The sequence below is a fragment of the Rousettus aegyptiacus genome, unplaced genomic scaffold (genome assembly GCF_014176215.1).
Source record: "Rousettus aegyptiacus isolate mRouAeg1 unplaced genomic scaffold, mRouAeg1.p scaffold_m13_p_9, whole genome shotgun sequence".
Classification (NCBI taxonomy): domain Eukaryota; kingdom Metazoa; phylum Chordata; class Mammalia; order Chiroptera; family Pteropodidae; genus Rousettus; species Rousettus aegyptiacus.
The window spans coordinates 87,614,104-87,638,581 of record NW_023416312.1 but is presented as its reverse complement, the minus strand read 5'-3'; the positions used below and the strand labels follow the sequence as shown (position 1 = coordinate 87,638,581).

The window sequence follows — 24,478 nt, the reverse complement described above, 5'->3', positions numbered from 1 at the left end:
AAGTTATTTAAACGTCTAATCTCTATGATGTACACCTGAAACTAATATAATATTTTATGTCAACAGTAATTGAAAAATAAAAAACGTTATTAAAAAAAGAATGCAGGTTCTAGCATTAGGCTACCTGGGTCCACTCCACCACATATCAGCTGTGTAAACTTGGGCAAGCTACTTATCTCAATCAGTAAAATTGAGACAATAGTATCTACCCCAGCAAATGCTTGTGAGGACATCTAATCCTAATTAACATAAGTACTTTATGTTAGCTATTATTCTTCTCCATTGGGTGGGGTGTGGGATGTGATTGACTTAAGCTAACTAACATACCCCATCCTTAGCCATAGTGATTGGTTCAGGAAGGAGCCCAGAATTCATTCAGGCCAATGAGGCACAAGGAGATTTGCTGGGTTTTCTGGAAAGAAAAGCTTCCACTTTTTTCAGAAGGACCATTTCTCTTTACCTGATTTGAACAAACCAGCAGTAAAAAGACATTTGTGAGACAATCAGGGAAACTCAAACTCCAAGTATTAAGTGATGCGCAGGAATTACAAATGTTGTTAGGAGTTATGTGTCAATGTAAGAAATGTCCAAACCTGTAGAGGATTTTTATGAGTTTATTTGAGCCAAACTGATGATAATTGCCTGCAAGCAAAATCTTAACAGGTTGAGAAAATGCTCCAGATAATGGCAGTTTTGAGCCTATTTTATACATTAGAATCAAAGGAGGAACCATAAGGAGAGTTACATGATATCTATTGGTGGTAGATTAAGGGAATGGGAGAAAGTAAAGTGAGGAAATCTGGAGGATTGGATAAAAGGCAAAATGCAGAAACACATACTTCTTTTACATTGGTAGGTACAGGACAGTTAATAATTAACATTTAAAGCACATAGAGATGGTATTCAGGGAAGAAAAAACAATGAGGGGTTTTGTGCTCTCCTGTTCTGGTGGTCTTGTGTTCTGGTGCTGGCGGTTATGCCTTTGAGGGGTAGGAAAAGACAATTACACTCATATTTCAAAGATATTTTACCTTATATACATAAGAACAGTGGACAGAGCTCACTTAAGGTAAAAATTGACCTGTGCTAAGGAAACTATAGGCCTTGGACATGACTACCTGCCATGGCCTGCTCAGTTAAGGATTTGTGATCAAAGCATCCTGTGTGGTTACTTTTGGTCCCTGAGTTTATCAGGCATGCCGTGTGGCCCCCATGAGCTTTTCAAGTTTATTATACAGCCCCCTTTTCATTCACATATGATATTGTGCTCTTGTGAAAATTAAATATTCATATTTAGTTATGCACATTAAAGTATATTTATGGGTGAATGTGAAAAAAATTATTAATTATAATGGGATTGGAGTAATGAGGGATTGGCTGGCAAGAAGTAAAGGGAACTCTAAAAGGATATAGGATTAACATATATGCTACATTATATCAGACTATATAAAAGTAATATATAATTGACACTCCTCTAGAGCTGTGATACCCTGCCTCTCTACCCGCTGCTGAGATCCAGGCCTTGTTAGAGAAATTTATGCAGTGCTAAGTCAGTGGGACTTGCTGGACATCCATCCTCTGGGAATTTGCTGAAAACGTGCCTCTTCAGAGTACCGGTTCCTTTTACAGTGGAAATGTCTCACCAGAGACACTTCACTACTCAACCATCCAAGGGTGGTGCCAGTGGAAGCTGCTACCCATTGTGTAGTGAGGAAGCCAATGCGTCAGAAAGTGAGCATCAGAAAAACTAGGAGCTTGGCAGGAGCTTGTGGAGTGAGCACACAGGAAACAGGAAGTAAAAGCCTGTCTTCCTGCAATGTCTCTCCAGCACAGTCTACAGATAAAACTTGATAAAATTTCATATCATGCCAGTTGGCAAATTTAAAGGACCCAGGTCCATTTTCACGGAACAGGCATAACGAGGGACTGAGAGATAATACGTCAATAACAGTTATAAGCGGTTAAGGAACTGAGTGGTTTTAATGTTGGATTGTTGTTCTTGTGGATATTAAGATGACCCAGGTTCGGCAGAAATTGGGATGAAATGTTATAGATCAGCTTATTTCTCCAAGTGTGACCTTGGTCTGCCTTCATCAGGATCAAGCGGGGTACTTTAATAATATAAATTTCTTTGTCTCATTGAGGATCTTCTGAACTAAAGTATTGGCGGAATAATGCCCCTAAACTTTTAACGAGTGCCCCAGTAGATTAAAAAAATTTAAAACAATTATGAAGATTTTAAATACATAAAAGTAAATAGTATAACAGGTTCCAGTGTAACCAGTTTCAAGAAATGTTGACATTTACCTTACTTCCCGCAGATCTTTTTATTTTTAATAAAATATTACCTATTTTGGTTCAAGTTCCATTCTAATTCCTTTCTCTTCCTTTCCTCACAAGAGGTGATTATTTTTGTACATCGTTGTTTGTAAATCACTGCTTAAGGCAATGGAGAGCCTTTGACGGTTATTGAGCGGGGTATTACACTATTAAAGAGGTGTTTTTGGAAAATCGACCAAACTGTGTTCTGCCATAGAATTCATTAGGATGAGAAGATGGAGGTGGGGAAGTCAGTGAAGACATAGGTTTAGTGGTCCAAAGTGTTTGGTACTAAAGATCTGAAGTAAAGTGAGAGACCTTTGCTCTTTTTACTCATGCTTTTGTGTGAAACCTGCTCTCTATGCCACTGTGTCCTCCAGTCTTTCTAACCTTCACCCTATTTCCCCTGTTCATCAGCTCCTCTTTATCGTCACTGGTTTCCTTAATAGCCAGGGTTTCATGGTTACTTACATCACCCATATAATTGCTACTGTCCCAGAATTCCTTGCTTTCTTGACATTTGACCATACCAACCCTGATTTCCAATCTTTACACTAATAGAACTGTTTCTTCTGCCTTGAGGAGGTGGCCTTGCCTTTCTGATTTTATTTTATTACTTAGAGTAATTTGCTAAAGCCAGTGTCCAGAATGAGGCAGATTTTCATAGAGGTGACCTCAATGGGCACAAGTCCATTTTGGACTAGGCTGTGTTTCTAAAATTACTCAGGCTTTGGTCTTCATCCAAAAATGTAAGTAATACTTAAATAATACTGCCCGATTTATTTGTCTATAGAGTACAATTTTGATGAGCAGTTGTGAAAATTGTCCAAGTGACATATAAAAATGTATTTAAGCAGGTCAGAGTTAGGAATTTCATTTATCAACAAATAGGTTTTGTGTTTTTTTTTCATTATATAGACTTGGCTATGGGTCAAAAGTCAATTAAAACTTTTGATTGATTATACCTATTTTGCTTAGAAGTGTAATTACACCAAACCAAACATTTGGAGGTCAAATCTTTGTTATAGAACTATTGATAGACACAACAGCATAAATGAATCTCAAAATGATGATGTTGAATCAATGAAGCCAGACAATAAAAGGTAACAAACTGTGTGCTACCATTTACATAATATTCTAGAAAATGCAAACTAATCTATAGGGACTGAAAGTAGATTGGTGGTTGTCTACGATTTGGGCAGAAAGGAAGAAAGAAGGGGTTAAAGGTCACAAGGATACTTTGGGGGGTGACGAAAAGGTTTATCTGGATTGTGTGTGTGTGTGATTGTACCACAGATATATACATAACATCAAAACTAATTAAATCGTATGTGTTAAATATGTGTAGTTTATTATGTCGATTAAATCCCAATAAAAGCATAAAAATCATTAGCAAGAAAAAAAGTTTGCTTTAAGCCATTAAAACATATTTAAAAATTCTTGTTGTAATCAGGTGATGTCTATACATGGGAGTCCATATGAGTTTATTCATTTATTCATTCAGTTTTTTTGAACATCTACTGTGTACCAGGCACTTGACTGGGAACAGTGTTAAACAAGACAGACAAGACCCCTACTCTAGGGAGATTACATTCTGGTGGAGGAGACAGATCAACAAGCAATAATAGTAAAGTGAGATAAGTGTTATGACAGGGCAAGAAAGGGGAGCTTTGAAAACATTTAGCAGGATTATCTAAGCTGATTATTTGGTAGTATATGCCTAAAGCTGTTTTGAATAGGATTCTGAAGATTAAGAGAATCCCATGCATCCTTAGGAAGGGTGGCGATGGTGAGTACCATGTATTTGCCAATTTAAGACTATATTGCTAAAGTTGGCCTTATCATAAATTTCCTAATAGTATGACTATTTCAGCTTGTCCTGAAAATGTTTGAAAATAGTGAAGATCTCTTGTTATAGGCCAGTTTTTTTTCAGAGCAACATTTTTTAATGCAAAATGTTTATCACTGGGGAAACATTAACCTTCCAGACAGTTGTATAGACAGAGGACAAATATTCTTTTGTTCTCAAAAGTTCTGTTTTCAAGTGGCTGTCTGAGCCTTTGCTAAGGGTACTGCAGCTGGATTGTATAGTGGAACCAGGTCCAGAAAAAGAATTGCTAAAGAATGCAAGTAAACAGGATGTCAGATGTTATCCTTAGCCTATTTCCCTAAACATAGCTTTTTGGCTGCAAAGTAAAATGCCATTTTTCTAGCTTCTGCTTATATACAGTGATGGGTGACAGCAGGCACAATCTTTATTTGCTTGGCGCGGTGTCACCATGCAACTCAACGTGTTTTGCAAGAAATGATCGTGACATACCATCTCTGTGAAACAGTATGAGGACATCCAGCTATTTCATGGAAGAATTTTCTCACCTTACCTTCTTTGAGCCCTGTTGTGCCAGCACAGCTCCCCACAAGCCTCATATCTGTCTGACCTAAGAGCCAGTTGGCATCATCCTCCTAACAAAAGTCAGATTTTCAATGGAGATAGACTATTTATTGACAGCGTTTTCCCAGATTGGCTCAAAAGAGTCTCATTTCCACGATCCCCTGAAGTGCTGGCTCACCTCTGATTTCCAAGAGCCTTTGCTTCCTTCTTTCTTCTCCCTCCCCAGCATCCTCCTCACTTCCTTCCCTTACAGCTTCTTGCACTGTTTTCTTGGGTGTGTGTGTTTCTTCTTTTTTTCATCCTAATATATTTGTTTTCAGGTTTAGAAAAATAGAACCAATGCTATCCAGGATTTTAATATTCATTCTCTTTCCACATCTTTGAGTTTGATCTCTGTGGTTTTGAAATCCCATAACTTGAGTGGGTTCCACCATTGTCTAAGAAAAGTTGTTTTAAAGCTTTGCTCTGCAAGCACCAGAAGAGAACTCATAAAAAGGAAGACAACAACAGATGCAATCGCGGATGTGGCTTAGTCCTTGCAGTTACCCCAGAGAGCTGTTCGGAGAAGTCAGTCCTCAGTTATGAATCCAGAAGAGCGAATCGTGACATGGCTTATATCCTTGGGAGTTTTAGATTCCCCAAAAAAGACCATCTGTGATCCGGAGGAGTTCTTGAAGTCCTCGCTGAAAAATGGGGTAGTGTTGTGCAAGCTGATCAGCAGACTGAGGCCTGGCTCTGTAGAAAAGGTAAGAAACATTTGCAGTATTTTTGGGAGTGCTTACCACCAGAGAGCAGCAATAATGTGACTCTTGAGATTTTCTGTTGTCCAAATCTTGGGACTCTCCTACTTTAAGCTCTTTCTAAGAGTTAGAAATTTTTTCTTATCGTTTTTGTAGATTGAAAAAGTCAGAAAATGAAATGTTATCCTTCAGTAATTAGCCACCAAATATTAGTGTAACAAAACCTGTTACACCACTGGTGCCAGGGGACAAGGAGAACATCCATATCACAAGCTTGCTCTGTCATAGAGATACATGTTACACCTTCCTGTTACTGAGGACATGTTTTGAACTTGGGGCACATGAGTCTGTGAAATAATGGGATGATTTATAACAGATGCTGATGATGTTTATTGACAGTTTGACTAAAACCAATATAGAGTTTCTTCTCAAAGAAATGAAATATCCATTGAAAGAGAGGCTATTTAACAACTAGGAGAAATAATCCCAGATGTCAGGTTTGTTAAAACAATAGAAACCAAATATGTGTTTCAAATGCAGCGTATGTTCAAAGTGAAACTACCCTTATTCTCTTTTAAAAATCTCAAATTTTTAATGTTGTAAACCTACAATCATGAAGATGGATGATTTCTAAAGTACACTTTAAGTCAGTATAAAGGTAGAGTCCTACAATTATTTTCTTAAGGTCAGCAGGGAATGTGACTATGAGTATAGATCTTTTGCCCTCTTGAACCAGTTTGTATTTTTATTGAACAAATTGATTTACTTATAATTTCTTAAACTTGAAAAACAGTGAGAAAATGGTGATAAAGGGTAGAAAATTGTGATTAAATGTAGAGAACAGCAAAGGGAAAAACATACTTTGAATAAATTATCATGAAGAAATGGGAGCGAGGTAGTTAACCGAAAGCAAAACCAAGCTCGAAAAACTGTCTGGGTTTCTCTAATTTGCTCTCACCACACTAGGACAAAAAGCATGAGAAAAAGTTTACAAGTAGAGATGGCTTGAGACTAAAAGTTTGATGACATTTGAAACAAAGACCAACCGTTTAAGATTTTTGCATCACTTCCTTTGGTGGTTATTTCTCTTCCTGGATTGACAGCAATGCTGCTCCCTGCCTTAAAAAGCTTGTCTATGTAGTTATTAGTGAATGGTGAATATGGTACACTTGGCATGGACTTACAGTCTCCAGGTGACATTTGACTATGTTTCTCTAGTACTGTCTGGAGCCCCAAACAGAAGCCGATTGCATCAACAATATCAACGACTTCCTGAAAGGATGCGTAACCCTTCAAGTGGAGGTAAGCCCACCCAAGTTGTCTTCTTTGTTGCCATTGTTTTTCGCTCTGCTAGTGAAGATAGTGTTGTACTATAAGTCCTTGGTTTATTGTCACTGTTAACAGAGGAAGCATTTCATGGAAACCATGGGTGAGATTCGTGGTATCCAGTGGTGGCTTGCTGGTTTGGCTTTTTCAGAAACCAGCTTCAAAACACAACAAAATAAAACTCAGAATACGATATAGTTTAGATACAGTATCTAAGCCCTGAAATCAGGCTTCTGATGACAGAGCTTGTGTGGTATGTTTCCCCATTAAGGGTAACCCAAAGTGGGCCACTGGCTGCTGCAGAGGGTTACTATATCTCCCCTGAGCTTGGAATAAAGTCTATTGTCAATTTTTCTCATTAACATTTTAGAACAGAGGGCTTGAAAGGCTGAGACTCTGACTCTGAGGTAGAAATTATATACTAAATTACATTGCATTATTTTATACTATATAGATCCTTATAATACATATAGGAGTGTTACTGAAAGGCATGTGGTACTTTTGCCTGTGTGCCAAGTAACTTCTCTGTGCCTCAGTGTTTTTTCTGTAAAATGGGCACAATAATAGGTACCTCATGGGATTGTTTTAAGGTTCAAATTAGATGTTGCATGATAGTTTTGAGCTAAGAGCTCTAACCTCAAAAGATCTATGAGATAATGTATATAGAGTGCTCAGCACAGGACCAGGGACATAACTGTAGACATGCATTAATGGTATTATTTCTGGAGAATTATTAGTAGTGGTTTGAATATGGACTTTGACATTAGACTGTTTGGATTCAAATCTCAATTCTCTCTCACTAGTAGCTTTGCGACATTTGGCATGTTACTTAACCATGCCTCTATGCCTCGGTCTCCCTGTAAAGTGGGAATAATAACAGCACCTATTTCATAGGATTGGTGTGATGTTTCAATAAATTAATGTCTGTGGAAGAGTACCTGGCACATAGTTAGTATTCTTCAAGTGTCAGCTACTTTTATTAATAGCAGTACAAATGGCTTTGCCCTTCATAAACTTTGCTTGCTTCAGAGTTTTTCCAAAAGTTAGCCATAGCATCAGGCTTTGCTTGTCCCAGAATATTTTATTCCAGGGTCCCCTATTGCCCAATTTTAGCTCTGTGTGTGTGCATGCATACATACACACACATGCATATGGGCACATGTGTGTGCATGGGCATGGACATGTATGGCTTTCGAAGTAGGTGTAGCCTGAGACAACTCTATATCCCTTATAGAATGATGGCTGCTATGGTACAGACCATGATATTTTCATTTTTATTTGTAAAATAAAAACATGGTGAGGTTGCCAATGATTATTACACTCTGAAGCTGCCAGAAGATATACTGAGCTTCCATGCAGTTCTAAGAATACTAGATACAGAAACACCTCGTAGGTCTGGCATTTTTGGAGAATGAGTCGTTTCACAAAAGTGGATTTTTTTCTGACAACTAATGCTTACTCCTTTAAGCACTAATGCTTAAAATAGTTTTATCCACTTTCGATAGAAGAAACCTTTCTAGTAAGTATATTAAAATTTTTATTTCTTAAATGAAAGACACTGGGCATATTTTCATCTCTTTTTGGTAATACAGGCTGGCCTGAACATTGTATGAATATTTTAATATTAGCATCATGGTTAAGTACATACCTTCTCTAGTTTGACAACCTTGGGGCAGAGTCTTGGCTTAGTCAGTTACTGACTGTGTGACTCTGGGAAAAATTACTTGGCCTCTCTATGCTCCAGTTTTCTCATCTGTATATGGAGACATTAATAATATCTCTTGCATAGGATTTTTGTAAGGATCAAATGAGAAAATGCATGTAAGCACTTAATATATCTCTGCACATAAGACATGCATAACAGCTTCTTAATGTTATTGTTATTACTAGACAGTATTGTATGTAAGATTATGCCTGTAAGGGGTACATAGGACCCATGTAGAAGCACTCCTAGAACCCTGATAGATGTCTAATAAAATGAGACTGAAAGCTGAGCTGGGATGCACCCAGCTGCTAAGAATACTGACTATTCAGTCTCAAGCTCCCAGTTAACTGAAAGACAGATTTAAACACAAGTATTCACAAATTTTAAAAAATTTATTTCTAATTGAATAGATTTGACATAAAATTGTATAAATTTAAGGCAATATGATGAGTTACTTTGATACATTTATATGTTGTGATATGATTGCCATGGTGGCGATGTTTATCACACTACATAATGACAGCAAAATATTGTTGTCTATGTTTATTATACTGTGTATTAGATCACTATGGCTTATCTACTACTCATTGCAAGTTTGTACCCTTACATAACATTGGTTTTTATCCCCTCACCCTCATTCCTTGGTAACCACTATTTTACTGTTTTGTTTTTCAAGTTCGACTTTTTAAAAATTTCACATATAAGTGATATTATACACTACTTATCTTTCTCTGACTTGTCTCAGAGTAATGTGCTCAAGGCTCATCCATGCTGTCACAAATGGCAGAATATCCTCCTTTTTCATGGCTGAATAATATTCCATTGTGTATATTTACCCCGCCTTTTTTTTTTTGAATCCGTTTATCCATTGATGGGCATTCAAGTTGTTTCCATATCTTGTCATTTTAGAGAGAATGTCTCTCAGGCCTAAAGTACTCTGCACAGTGCCTGATATAGGAAATGATTAATAGATTTTTGTTGATGCTTAAAACTGTTCATGCACAAAAAGCAAGAAGAACAGAGCTTGACTATTGCCCAGAACACATTATTATTTACCTAAAGAAAGAATGCCAACTGGAAATGGTCAATTTGGAAATGCAGAAAAATGAAGCCAGAGATGCAACAGCACACTGACTATTTGTGTACTGGTTGTTGGGCATGGTGAACACGTTAAAGAACAGCTGCCTTCTGACTCTCTGGGTGGCCAGTTAGCTTCTCCAAGTGACCTCCATCTTTGTGTTCTCATACAGCTAACAACTGGTCAGTAAGTCTGTTGAGGCACCCGGGAAACAAAGCATTCTCTGAAGTGCCTCCCCAAGTTTGATAGTATTCTTTGAAACAATTTATAAAAAAATTCTATGAAGTCGAATTCATCTATTTTTTCTTTTATTGCTTGTGTTTTGGGTGTCATATCTAAGAACCCATTGCTTAATGAAAGGTCATTGAGATTTTCTCCTATGTGTTTGTCTAAGACTGTTATAGTTTTAGCTTAGGTCTTTGATCTATTTTGAGTTAATTTTTGTACATGGTGTGAAGTAGGGGCCCAAATTCATTCTTTTTACATGTGGATATCCAGTTGTCTCAACACCATTTATTGAAAAGACTAGTTTTACAGTAAGTTTTCAAATAGGAAAGCATGAGTCTTCTAACTTTGTTCTTCATTTTCAAAATCACTTTGGCTATTCTGGATCCCTTGTGTGCCCATATGGATTTTAGGATCAGCTTGTTAATTTCTGCAAAAAAGGCAGCTGGAATTTTGGTAGGGATTATATTCAATCTGTATGTTGCTTTGGGGAGTATTGCCATCTAACAATATTAAGTCTTCCGATTCATGAACACAGATGTCTTTCTCTTTATTTAGGTCTTTTAAAATTTCATTCAACAATGTTTTGTAGTTTCCAGGGTATGTGCCTCATACTTCCTTGGTGATATTTAATATCTTATATGATATAATAAAATACCTTGGTGTATTTTATTCCTTTTGACGCTCTTGTAAATGGAATTGTTTTCCTGATTTTATATTTGGATAGTTCATTGCAAATATATAAAAATATAATTGATTTTTGTATAGTGATTTTATATACTTCAACTTTGCTGAACTTGTTTATTATTTCTAAAAGTGTTTTAGATTCCTTGTGGTTTGCTTGTACAAAATCATGTCATCTGCGCATAGAGATAAACTTACTTCTTCTTTTCAAATCTGGATCCCTTTTGTTTCATTTTCCTGCCTAATTTAATTTATTGTCTGGCTAGAACTTTCAGTACAATGTTAAATAGAAGTGGTGAAAGTGGATATCCTAGTCTTGTTCTTGATCTTGGGGAAGCTGCCAGTCTTTCATCACTAAATATATTAGCTGTGGATTTTTTGTAGATGCCTTATTATCAGGTTGAAGAAGTTCCCTTCTATTCCTAGTCTTTTGAATATTTTTATCATGAAAGGGTGCTGGATTTTGTCAAAGGCTTTTACTGCTTCTGCTAAGATGACCGTTGATTTTTGTTCTTTATTATATTGATATGTTGTAGTACATTGATTAATTTTTATATGTAAAATCAACCTTGCATGTCTGGGGTAAATCCCAGTGGGTCATGTTGAATATGCATAGAGAAATTTGTGCACATCTGTGATTATTCTTGAAGCATCTTTCTCCATAGAAATAAAATTACTGTCAAAATTCTATAGATACTTTGAAGTCCCCCTATAAAAATGCTATTTGAAGCTCTACTCCCACCAATAGTGTAGAAAGTGCCTTCTTCCTCATGCCTAGTAGCCCTTGATATATATTGTCTTTAATGTTTACTAAACTGTTGGGTGAAAGTGGTATTTCATGATTCCTGGTGAGTTTTGCTATCTCCTCGCCCCTTTATAGTCCATTTGTATTTCCTTTTCTGTGAACCAAATATATCTGTCCTGTTTGTTAACAGAGTGGAGAAGGCAGGGAAGACACTCAGGCCTCAAGAGAAAGTCTTCCAGAACATATGGAAACATCCTCATGTAGGTCGAGTGCCACTAATGTGACTAGGAAGTCCCTTAACAACACTAATCTAGCAATGGTAGTTTTGGTTTCGTTCTGTCTTTGAACTTGGTGGGAATCAGGGACATATACAGTTCTTCTGATCCTTCAAGAGTGGCCTGGGGGTACCTCTCTGACTGCATTATCCTGGCTACAGCCCCATAAATGATTGGTTTGTAACAGCTCTAGTCCTGTGGTTGGTTTTCCTTTCAGCCAGGCTTCTTACTGCCTCATCCCTAGCATATCCTCCTGCTTTTTCATCTTACTACCAACCCATTAATAAGGAGCCCCTACCATCTCTTAATCACCTATTTTGTAAAAAGATTTTTTTAAACATGGATTTCATTGAATCTATAGAAGGCTCAGTTAGTGCTTCTTTCTTTCTCCTATCTTCCTTCCTTCTCTCCTTCCCTCTTCTCTCTCTCTCTCTCTCTCTCTCTCTCTCTCTCTCTCTCTCTCTCTCTCTATCATACCAGCTGGTATCACTATGGCTTTTTCTTTGCCCCACCCCCTCACTGCCTCCTGTCTCCCTGACTCACTCCATCTGCCTTGCTGTTGGAACAGCATGGGTGCCTTCCCCAAAGCAGGGCCTGTGGGATGGATGATTTGCCATTTCCCAGGGGATGCTCTGCAGGGAAGCAGTTCTAGAAGGAAGGCGGCTCTACTAATAATCATGAGTCAAGGCTAAATCTTCCAGCACTAGGAGAGCAGAACCTCTCTGGAGGAGTGAGGCATAAGGCCAGACGACTACCCAGTAGCTGTAATGGGTATCAGTAGACATTCTTTCAAGCCCTGAGCCTGCCACCTGTGTGAAGTCAGAGTCTTCTTCTTTAGACTTCAGTTGTCTCATCTTAAATTGAAGATTTCTCTTAAAATGAAGTGTTGAACACTATTTTTAACCAGCCTGTTTCCCTCAGTTTCACTGGGGAAAGCTTTGTATAATTAACTGCTCAATTTGAGCTAGTGGGAAGACTAAAGAGAATTTGGGTAAGGTTTTATTTTTCTCCTGTTGAATAAATCTGACATTCCTAGTGGATTTTATGAGTTACATTAAATGACACCAACAACTCTGGCCATCCTAATATTTTACAGACTGCATTGTATTTCGGTAATAATTGAACTTCAAGCAGGGTTGTGAATATTTCCCATCTATCATGAACCTTTTTATTCTCCCTCAAAGAGACTGCTTGATTTGGGGCCTCTTATCACAGAGCCCAAGAAGGCACCCAGGATAGTTCAGGGAAGGGAGGAGGCATGTGGATGGCTGCTGGAGAATGTTTCCTTGCTTTGATGTCTCAGCAGCTCGCCATAGAGCCTGGGGTTCCAAGTGGCGTCTTGGTGGAGGAGGAAGCGGGCCACCAGGAAGGGCTAGTCTGTGAGGCCGGGATTCCCGCCCCAGGCTCTGGCAGTGGCCCCGGGCAGGCCGTGCGCCGGCAGCAGCAGCAGGCGCAGTGTGACCACCGCCGTTACACTGGGGCTTCTACTGCTGCCACGGCTACCAGGGCTGCTGTTGTCGTGGCTGCTGCCGCCACTGCTGCTGCTGCCGCCGCCGCCGCCGCCGCTGCTGCTGCCGCTGCTCTGCCCTGCGCCACTGTCACTTCCAGTTCCTACTTGGGCAATCCAAGTCCGGGTCACTGCTTCCCCGCCGCTGGCCGGATCCCTCCAGGCCGCTCTCCTTCCCAGGCAAAAGGGGGCAGCGCAGGCAGCCGAGCGGGTCCGGAAGACCCGCGAAGGCAGGTTCCCTGGGCAGCCACTACCGGCTCGCAGCCACCCCGTGCACCCTGGCTCGGCTCGCTGCCAGCACACCCAGCGGGGCGCGGCTCCCCCCAACCCCCGCCGCTTTCGGCCCCGCAGTCCTCAGTCCGCCAAGGAGCATGGCTTTGGAAGCAAAAACTTAAGAGCAAAAATTTGGCTTCCTGATAGATTAAAAAAGAAAAAAAAGCATAAAAAAATTCCTGGACCGGAGAGGTTGCCGGCGCGGCACGGAGTTTGGAGACGGGCGCCCCCTCCTCGCCGGTGTCCAGGAGCAAAGTTGCAGCCGCCCCTCCCAACCCTGGCGAGCCGAGCCCTGCTCTCCAGTTTCGTCCTGGTGGCGGCCGCGCTCAAGGCAGGGTCCCAGCTCCGGCTGGGTTGAACGGTTCCTGCAGCCTTGGCACAGGCTCGCCCACCCGCTCACTGGCCCCGTGACTTCCGAGGACGAGTCGCTTTCAGGAGGTGGCGGCGGCGCGGCTGGAGTGAGTGAGCAGCTGGAGGACAAGCGGGCAGCGGCTGAGCCAGGTGACCTGCCTGGGGGGACAGCGGCTCAGGGGAAGGGAAGAATGCGAGGGCTTGGGGTGGTGCCCAAGGACTCCCATCAGAGAGGAGCCATCCTTCCTCCGTCTCTCGTGGCTCCTAGCCCCAGCGGCGGGGTCCCTTCTTTGCCAGGGCCTCCCACTGCACTGAGATCCCGGGTGCCTGGAGAGAGGAGGTGGGTGGCGGGGGCGCAGAGCAAGGACGCGCCAAACTTAGGGGCGAGTTGTCCGGCTCTGGCCTCAAGGTTTACATCAGACCGATTCCTCTTCTCCCTGCTCCCCCACCCCCCCAACCAGGGCAAGGAGTCAACAGTACTATTTTTGATACTAATTGGATGCCCCTCCTTCATCCCCGGCATTTATACATTTGGGGGATATTTGGGGGAGGGCGAGTACACACGTCTGTCGCAGGAATAGTTTTTGGATGGGGAAAGACCTGTGCTCTACAAGACGTCCCAACATGCCCTTAATTTCAAGTTTTCTTTTTCCAGTCATTGAAAAAAAAACCCAACAGGTATTCAAGTTATTCGTTTCTTAGCTCTAGAGTGGAGAGCCCTTAAGTTTATCTCTGTCTCTTAAAAAAATCTTATATTTGTATTTTTGGTTTATTATTGGTTTCGAATATAGAGGTGGTCATGTGACTTTTTTTTAATGTGTAGTGGGAATAAAAATAGAGTAAGGGAATATATTTTTCTATTCAGCTTTGTATGTTTTTGTCAATAAAATCACATAAACCGAAATGCATCCCAAAATAGGATAAATTTCAGCTGATATTCTGTAAAGTATTGATAATTTTTAAAGCAAGTTTCCAAGGTCTAAACTGCTTTTCTAACTTATTTATATTTGCCTGGAATCCCACAATTTGTCCTTCAGCTTTCTATCATAATTTTGACATTGACCATGGTAAGAGGAGCTCCAATGACATCATTTGCTCTAGCAACAGTTCTGGTGTTCTGTGACTGAGAGCACCTCTTTCCAAAACCTAAGTAAGGCCAGGGCCTGCCCTTGTACTTGAGCTGAGACATTTCCAAGGATTTCTCTTAAGCAAAATATTATGCTACATGCCAGGCAGTACTGCAGTCCCTTCTTACATAAGTGAGCTTCAGGCTATTGTAGTCTCTGGGTATGCCTGGAGCAGTTAATATCAGAGACTTCTCAGTCTTGGAGGGGGGGGGTGGATTGCTGATTGGTGATTGGAGTTTGGAACAAAGTAAATTTCCAGCTAGTATTCTCATCTTGCATTTATTTACTGCTTAATTTTTTTTTTGGAATGCCTTCTACTTATCTGCAACCCACCGGCCTATTGTAAAGGATGTAGGAGAGATGGCATTGCTTTCATTTGACAGAGAAAGAAAAGTTTACTTCACCAAAATCAGGCAGCTTACCAGTAGTAGATCAAAACTCTGACCTATATCTCCTACTCTCAGCCCAGGATTGTGTCTGCTTGTTTTTACTGAAACATGACATTTTATACAAAAGTATTTAATTTGGCACATTTTATGGATGGTTTGTTTTCCTGGCCAGTAATTTTTTAATTCTTTGTGCCAGCTCACATCTTAGCCTTGTCTTTGCACAGGATTGGAGCTGTTCTTAGGGATGGGAGCAAGGACAAAGCTTTCCCAAGAAAGATCTGTGGTTTGTATTTCCTATGGTTGGCCTCCTCTCCATTCATCTTCGAGGATAGCAGATGCTTAATAGAGTGAGCTACTAGGACCCAGAAATGCCTGATATTCATCTGACATACTAGCCCAAGTATAATATTACTTCAGTCTTTACAAAGAAACTCATTCAGGAGGAGAAATTGGAGAGCATGAGTTTTTGTTCATTTACAGCAATCTGCTCATCACTGTACTTAGGAACTTAGATGCAAAAGAGGAAGAGGAGTTGAGCACCCACGATTTCTCAAGCACCTACTATTTTCTAGGTGCTTTAGGTTGATTATTTTATTTAATCCTCACAACAATGCTGGGATGGAGGAGGCATTGTGCCCATCACACAGTGCTGGTTCAGGGATGATCCAGACAAATTCCTCACACTTCCAGTGCAAAACAAAGCCAGAATGTAATCACTGATGTACCTTACTCTGAACTCTTTCCCTTTGCCATATGTCAGGATGTCGTCACAAAGGAGTTGATGATAAATACAGAAACACCTAGACCTTTGGTTTTCAGACATGTCTGTAATTAGAGCCACCTGGGATGCTTTTAAAAAAAACACAAGTGTTGCCGCGGGGTTGGTGGGGGGTAGTGTTCCCTCCCACTGAGCTTCTGTATAAATAGGTCTGCAGTGAGGCCCAGGTCTTCGTACTTTTTTTTAATGTTTAAGTAAACTTTATATTAAAGCATAGCATGAATTCAGGAAATTGCACAAATCCTAAGTATATAATTTGATGAATCTGTAGAAATTGAACACATCCATATAATTAGCACAACGATTAAGAAACACAACATTATCAGCACCCAGAAGCTACCCTCGTGCCCCTTCCCAGTCACTACCCTTTACCAACTGGCACCACTGTCCTGACTCCTACAGTATGTACTCATTTGCTCATTCGTACAAGGTTTATTTCACTCAGAGTAATATTTGTACAAGTCACCCATGCTCATGCAGATACTAGTGATTCATTCTTTTTTTATTGCTAGTAGTATTCCATCATGTGGATGTACCATATTTTGTTTCTCCATTCATCTGTTGATGGACATCTAGGTTGTAACCAGTTTTTGGTTGCTGTGAACAATGCTACTGTGAATGTACTTGTGCATATCTTCTGGTGGACATTTCCGTTGGATTTATACATAGGAATTAACTGCTGAGTAGGTACTGCCCAACAGTTTTCCAAGGCAGCCAGGTCTTGTTATTATTTCATTTTCAAAATCTCTCCAAGTGATTCCAGTGTGAAGCCAGAATGCTGGTTAATCTAGAGTTCAGCAACCTATTAAGTATCTGCCACCTAGCCAAAAGTATAAAGAAAGAGATACCAGCTTCCTCCTAAACCTCAGATAGTTTAGAAAATCTCTGCTAGATTAGGCAGCTGTTGTCAATTTTCTCATAATTCCTTGTACCATGCTACCAGTATGTTGTCTGCCCACTCTCACTATGGTAAATCTGTGGACACATTTGTCTCATTACTAGTCCTGGAACTTTTCAAAGGCAGGAACCAAAGCTTAATCATCCTTATAACCCCAACACTCAGTACAGAATATGGTACATAGCAGGTGCTCAGGAAATGTTTCTTAAATGAATGATTCATAGAATGGCTGAATGGTCAGAGAAACTCTGGGCTGCAAAAGAGATACCCTATTTTTGCACTAAGACTTATGTACTTTATTCCTAGGAGATTGCTGTAGGCCCTCACTCTGAGCCTAATTGCTTTTACTTATCTAAGCATGTTGGAAATATGAGTAATCTGGTTGCTCATCCCCAAATTGATTAGAAATAGCAAATTTGATTACATGAGATAAGGTATGAATGAAGAAGCACTTTGCAAAGTGGAAAACAGCGTGTAAATAGAAACTTATGGAAAGGGAAAAGAGGGGCTATAGATTAGACATGCTGACAATGGCAGAAAGAGTATATATCTATGTATAACATGGAAGAAATGAAATCAACAGCAGGTCAAGAAAGGAGACAGAAAAATTATAAAAAGCAGACCCCAAACCATCTGGGGCCTTTTAATGTGGGGTCAGGCCGCTCAATACATGCTGTGTGGTCTAGTGGCTAGAATTTGTGACTTTCCCTGACTTTTTGGGCTTGATTCCTGGTCAGGAAACCTTTGCTCTTGAGAAGTAGTATAGCAGTGCAGTGGCTAAGAGATTGAGCTTTGGACTTGAATTGACCCAGGTTAGCCAATTATTATGTATATTCTAACTTCCTTGGTGACAGTGATACATAATATTAGATATATGCTACTTTATTATTCTTTTTTTTATTAAATTTATTGGGATGAAATTGGTTAATAAAATTATATAGGTTTCAAGTGTACAATTTAATAATATATCATTTATATATTGCATTGTGTTTTTACCAACCAAAGTCAAATTTCCTTCTATCACCATATATTTCAACCCATTTACCCTTATCTACCTCTCCCCCTCTCCCTTATCCTTCTGGTAACTACGAAACTGTCATCTGTGTCTATGAGGTTTTTTTTTTTTGTCGTGCTTGTTCATTGCTTTCAGTTTTATATCCCACATATAAGTGAAATCAAATGGTTCTCAACTTTTTCTCCCTGGCTTATTTTGCTTAGCATAGTAATCTCAAGATTACTGTTGTCTCGAATGGCAGTATTACATCTTTTCTTAGGGCTGAATAATATTCCATTGTATATATGTACCACAGTGTTATCCAACCATCTATTGAAGGACACTTCAGTTGTTTCCATGTCTTGGCCACTGTGAATAATGCTGTTATGAACATCGGTGTGCAAATATCTTTCCTTATATGGGTTTTCAAGTCTTTTGGGTAAATACTCAGTAGAGGGATTGCTGGATCATGTGGTAATTCTATTTTTTATCTTTTGAGAAATCTCCATACTGTTTTCCATAGTGGCTGTACCAATTTACATTCCCACAAGCAGTGTATAAAGTTTCCTTTTTCCATACAACTTCTCCAACACTTGTTATTACTTGCCTTGTTGATAACAGTGATTCTAACAGGTGTGAGATTGTATTTCCTCGTGTTTTTTTAAATTTATTTTTATTATGACGACATTGGTTAATGAAATCCAGTAAGTTTCAGGTGTAGAATTCAACAGTAAGGATATATATTGCATTATGTGTCCACCGCCCTTACATTTATTTCTGTCACCACATATTTGGCTGCTTTTACTCCATCTACCTCCCCCCTCCCACTACCCTCCAGTAACCACTAGTCTATTGTCCATGTCCATGAGTGTCTGTCCTGTTCGCTTGTTGCTTTTAGGTTTATATCCCACATATAAGTGATATCATGTGATTTTCAACCTTTTCTGTCTGGCTTATTTCGCTTAGCATGATTATCTTGAGGTCCATCCATGTTGTCGCAAATGGCAGTATTTAATCTCTTCTTATGGCTGAGTAATATTCCATTGTATATATGTACCACAGCTTCTTTAGTCAATCATCTACTGTAGGATACTTTGGTTGTTTCCATGTCTTGGCCACTGTGAGTAATGGGTAATGAACAGCAAAGTGTATATATGCTGCTTTATTAATGTTAGGTATACGTCATTAGTATATACTACCTCTTAGCTTTAAATGAGAGAATGAATGCAGCTAAAACACTTAGCACAGTGCCTGGCACTGAGTAAACTCTTAAGGAAAGCTAGTTTCTAATTAGAATTTTAATATATTTTAGTACACTAGTGTTCACAAATGATATCATTGCATTATCAAAAAAAGTTCACTCAGTTCAGTTATGTTAAACAAGCTTCATTTTAAAAAGTGAGTCATACTTTATAGGAAGATGTCCTTTAGAAATCTTAACATTAAATAAAACTTGGATACATAAACTGTGTGCTCTGTGAGATGATGGCCTCTTCAAATGTTCTGAAGTTTTACACTAGTTGCATTGAGAATTTTGACAGGGATGAAACTTAGCACAAACAAAAAGAATCCAGCTATCTTGTTTTAGTTCTATGTTTTATTTTGCTTGTTTTTGGAAAAACATTAAAAAAATAAAGTTGAAGGGAAAACCTCCACATATTTTCTAATACTTAATACCCCTCTTCTGAAGTTGAATATTTATGGGAGTTTTAGATTAATCGTGATAGCAGGCTTGGCCTCTGTTCTCATGTTAACAGAAATTAATCTTTTCAACTTTATTAATATCTTTCACTCACTAATTGAAGTGCTTTTTTTTCTGGACTTGAAATTCTCAGTGCCTTGCATCATAGAAAATAATTTGAATTTAGATTAGAGTGTGTTGAAATGTGTTTAAAATTATTTATATGTCTCATTTAATTTGTTTATATATTCTATTTGGATGGCTACATAAAGACAGTTTAAATTTCAGAGCTATTGTAGCTCAATGATATCTGTGGAACAGAGATGGGAATTTTTAACTATAATTTCTGATAATAAATGCATAATCTTTAGAGTTTTATGAACTGATTTTAAAAGTTCATGCTAAGCCTTCAACTTATTATTTTGCTGTTGTTCTCAATGCTTAGTGTCGCCAATTTTTAACTGCTGAAAACAATTTGTATATGGTTTCCTTTATAACAACTCAGGGCTAGAAATATGTTTGGGGATCCAGTTCGAAAGAGGAACTGGAGAAGACAAAGCAACTGAATTCTTCAGAAACTATGAATTATTCAGTCATTAACCACAGTAACTTCTTAGCTACCATTTTGTGTGCTAATAATAGAAACAGTTTGGACGGATTCCTCTTGGAATTGAAAAATCAGGAAACCTTTTCACTCTTTTCTAGTCTATGGATAAACTAGAAGAATGTGAAAAAAAGTCTTTTAATTTTCTCATGTTCACCTGGATGACATAGTTTAATTTTCATGTCTTTTAAAACAAACATTTATTTTATAATTATGATAGCTCGAAATTTAAAAATACGTACCAGAGCAAGATGCATGTTGTTTTAGTTAAATTAAATAATTGAACAAATGTTTTTTTCTTCCAAATTTCTGATAATGACTAATAAAAATATTCTCCCTTGATCCAGGAAAATAAGTAATAAACTTGGCATAGTTGAGGGGGAAAATAAAAATCAAATTCCTCTATACAAAAAGCATAGAATGTAACACATAAAAAACACATGTCATTTCTGAATTGGGTTGCATGCATATTGATAATACCAAAAGGAATGTCTTGTGTTAGAAAATTTGATCAATTGAATCTTTCTGATCGGGGATGTAAAGTTATCTTGTTTTAAATCTAACTTACTCTAATTTGGTTTTAATGTTGATTCTAATCCAGGTTGCTTCTGGGGGTAATGGAGCACAATACCGCTCTTTATTAAAACCACACAGTCTTGGCCAGCTATTTCCTACTCCAGCCTCATTCTAATTTGGTCATGTGTTATCAATGAGGCAGCCCCCAAGGATCAGTCTGAGAGGTGAAGAGTTGCCAGCACAGCATAAGGTATGCAGAGCCATTGGGGATAATATTGGAGTTAGAAGCAAAAGGAAGTACAAGGTCTGGCCTTTGAATTGCAAATGAAAAAGTATGAGGGCATTTGCCAGTTTCTTAGGGCCTTTACTTACCAACTTTTTAGAGGGAGTGTATGTCCATTCAGTCCAGAAGCTGCTCTATATCTGCATTTCAACATTGCCATTGCCATTTCCCCTGCTGTCATCTGGAATAAAGACTTAATGACACCAGACATATGTCTGATTAGCTCCAAGCTTTGTCATACCCTGGCAAATGAGACCTTACCATACAGAAGGCTGTATGAGTTCCGAGATGTGGATCATCCAAAACAGCATACACTCACACATTATTTCTATTTGACTTCTGAAGATTTACCTTCCTAATTAAGTTCTGCATAGACAAATAGAGTAAAATCTCAGTTTTATATTTTCTCTGGGACTTGAATATTATTACAGAGATCAGACATGTCAGTGGAGGGATTGAATAGGGCAATAGGGAAAAAAGGAATTAAATTAAGGTGTGATGAAATGCAGCAGTTTACAAAGCAGTGAGTGAAATCCTTATTAAGGACTTGTCTCACCCTAGACAACATACAGGTTCCCCTATCTCTTTTATGAAGAGCCTGGCCTGTGAAGCAAACCTGAACACTGAGGAATATTCTGTCATATAATTTATCTGTTATTCATGTACAGGTCTCCAGAAAACTGGGGATATTTATCAATAATTTCTGAGAAATGTATGCAAACCGAGAGAATGCAACATCTTACTAAAATAGAAATTTAAATACTTCTTTGGGGAAATGTATGTTGTGATAGAATAAATGAGCATTTGTGCTGTGCATTCTTTAAAGACATGCTGGTGTTTGAGAATGTATTGTGGATTGGGGAATATCTTGATTTGAAATTTAAAAGAATCACCTTCAAGGAAAGACAGTAGAATGGAAAGCAATGGTTTAATGGTTGGTGCACCTGTGAGTGACTTCACTGTGTTCTTTTTTTTCTCATCTTAAAGCAAATTTATGTGTTAGTACCTGGCACTATGGTGACATCGGTTAATGAAATCCAGTAAGTTTCAAGTGCACAATGCAACAGTAAGGCATATATTGCATTGTGTGTTCATCGCCCATAATTAGATTTCTTTTTTCACCACATATTTGACCCCTTTTTCCCCATGTACCTCTCCCTCCCAAAATTTATTTTAGAAAGCTTGTATAGCTAATAGTCTATATGTAGATGATCAAGAGTTGACTTTTAATCATATAAATGACTCTTTAGTAGATGAAAATAAGGATAAAAAGAAAGCTGTGTCTACCCTAATACAGTATTACTCAGTTTCTTCATGCCAAGCTAAAGTACCCATTTCAGTCTTTTAAAGATTAAAAAAAAGAAAATTAAAAATATGAGAGATTAGCTCCATAATGTCATATGGAAGAACTTCTCTGCTTTTCCAGTCCACATATCACTTCTTTTTTCTTATGTTACCCAAACTTTCTTGATTTCATTGATTTTCAAGGTGTGAGATTTCTTGATTTCTTGATTTTCAAGGTATGAGATTTGTACATCAGGACTCTGTGACTTTGATCCTCCAAAGAGGTCCCAGACAGTCACTTCATTTCCTTTTGGTGAGGGAAATCCTTTGTTGGCATTCTTTACTTCTCTCAATCATATTCTTCAAAAGGAAGAATCTATTTTACCTTGTAGTGAAAAAATATATGAGCCCTGATTTGTGAAGTTTTACCAGAAAATAATTACCTTTTCCCTGTCTTTTCTTCTGAGGAAGACATGCCAAAAGTACAGGTGTTTCTATTGGAAGAGACATCTGTTTAAATTTTAGGTTGAAAGAAAAGACTGATAGTCAACAAGTATTTATTTACCATCTATAAGGTGACCGCTGCCCCTGGCATTGTGGAAAGAGGCAGCATGTATATGTGAAATAGTGGAATTTGACAGTGTATAGCAGTGTATGACTAGATATCCAAGTTAATGGTTCCAGAGTCTAGAGCATAATACAGAGTTCAGGAGAGGAGAAGACACTTGTGTACAGAAATGTAGTGTTTTGGGAAGACCTCATGGAGAGTAGTGTTGTAGGATGAGTACTGGAGGACAGTTAGTATTCAAATGGTTGAGGGAACTTTTTTTTATAAGGAGAATTGTACAAATCAGAGAGAAGCACAGTGAAGAAAGCAGAGGATTCTGGGGCATACAAGGGAGCTGATGGTGAGAAACAATGGGCTTGCTAGGGTGGGACCAGCCTGAGTAGAAATTTGAATGCTAGCCTGAAGAGTGTGGGCTTGATCTTGTACGCAGTTATAGGCTGGGTTCCATTAGGCTGAGAGATATGGATGTTAACTGAAAGCACCATTTCTAATGTTGCAGGTATCTGAGCTCCCAAAAACCCTCCCACCTTCTCATGTTAGGATTGTTTCCTAGGCATAAATCTTGTCTGTGAAGATGGAGGAAAATTGATTAACTAATTAATTCATCAACTAACTAACTAATGTCTATTATGCATTGATGGGCATCTCTGAAAATGACATACTTTTGAAAGAGTGACTCACATGTAGACATAAGCAAGAGGTGCCAAAAATCATTGTCAAATATTTTATTGAAGGTGATCTCTAAATAGAGAAAATGGTAGTGACTTTGGCATATCTTTCCTACTCACAGTAGCTGGTATAAGAGGGGCTTTGTGTATGTGATTTGTAGTCTCTTTTGAATTGCCTGTCACACCTTTCTTGCTTCTTGACAGTTACTTTCCATATTTTTCCATGTCCCACTGTGCTCTGGCACTTGGAGCCTGTTTTAGAGCAGAGTATGAACAGGTAAGTTTGTCATTTAAGCTATTTTACAATAAAACTGCTCAAAAAATATAGCCAACTCTAGCAAAGCAGTAAAACCCCAAGTTCTTTTCCGTCTCCTTTCTCTGTAATGCTTAGGTCATGGTTCTTTAGGAGGAGATTTAAAGGAGCCTATACTACCTGGGAAAGGCCAGCAATTGCAGACTTTGCCCATGTTCCACACACAACTCAATGAAATTTACGAGCATGGAGTGTGAAGCATCTTTAGTTACCTCACAGTCATAGGGCTTAATTTTGCAGATGAGTACAGGTGTATGTTATTTTAAATACTATATCACCTTAAAGGTCATGTGGAAATTGATTTTTATTCCTTAATTTATATATATATATATGTGTGTGTGTGTGTGTGTATACAGCTCATATATATATTTATGTATAAATGATATGCAATATTATATAAGTTTCAGGTGTACACCATAGTGATTTGACATTTGTATACATTGTGAAGTGGTCACTACAATGTCTTCTTACCATCTGTCACCTCACAAAGTTAATACAATATCACTGACTATATTCCCCATGCTGTATATTATATCTCCATGACATTTATTTTATAACAGAAAGTTTTTAATCCCTAAAATCTTATGACTTAATCAGTTATTTCAAGTTTCCCTGCCCACACCGTCCCCCCTCCCCCCGACAACCACCAATCTTTTCTCTGTATCTGTGAATCTGGGTTTCATTTTGCTTGTCCTTTTATTTTTTAGATTCCACGAGTAAGTGGAATCTGACTTATTTCACTTAGCATAATACAC

The 24,478-nt window shown here is 38.6% G+C and overlaps 1 protein-coding gene across 3 annotated transcripts in view; it reads left to right on the top strand.

Annotated features, from left to right (window-relative positions):
- Positions 1-5,005: 5,005 nt before the first annotated feature.
- The window catches only part of ARHGEF6 (Rac/Cdc42 guanine nucleotide exchange factor 6), a 107,903-nt gene continuing 88,430 nt past the window's right edge, over positions 5,006-24,478 (top strand). Inside the window, exons 1-2 of one of the 3 annotated variants that reach the window (XM_016127494.2) lie at positions 5,006-5,457; positions 6,670-6,753. In XM_016127494.2, the coding sequence (XP_015982980.1) occupies positions 5,293-5,457; positions 6,670-6,753 (249 nt within the window). In that variant the 5' untranslated portion in view covers positions 5,006-5,292. Of the gene's footprint in view, positions 5,458-6,669; positions 6,754-13,132; positions 13,771-24,478 lie in introns of those variants that run through there. The other 2 variants (XM_016127493.2, XM_016127495.2) reach the window with 2 other exon arrangements.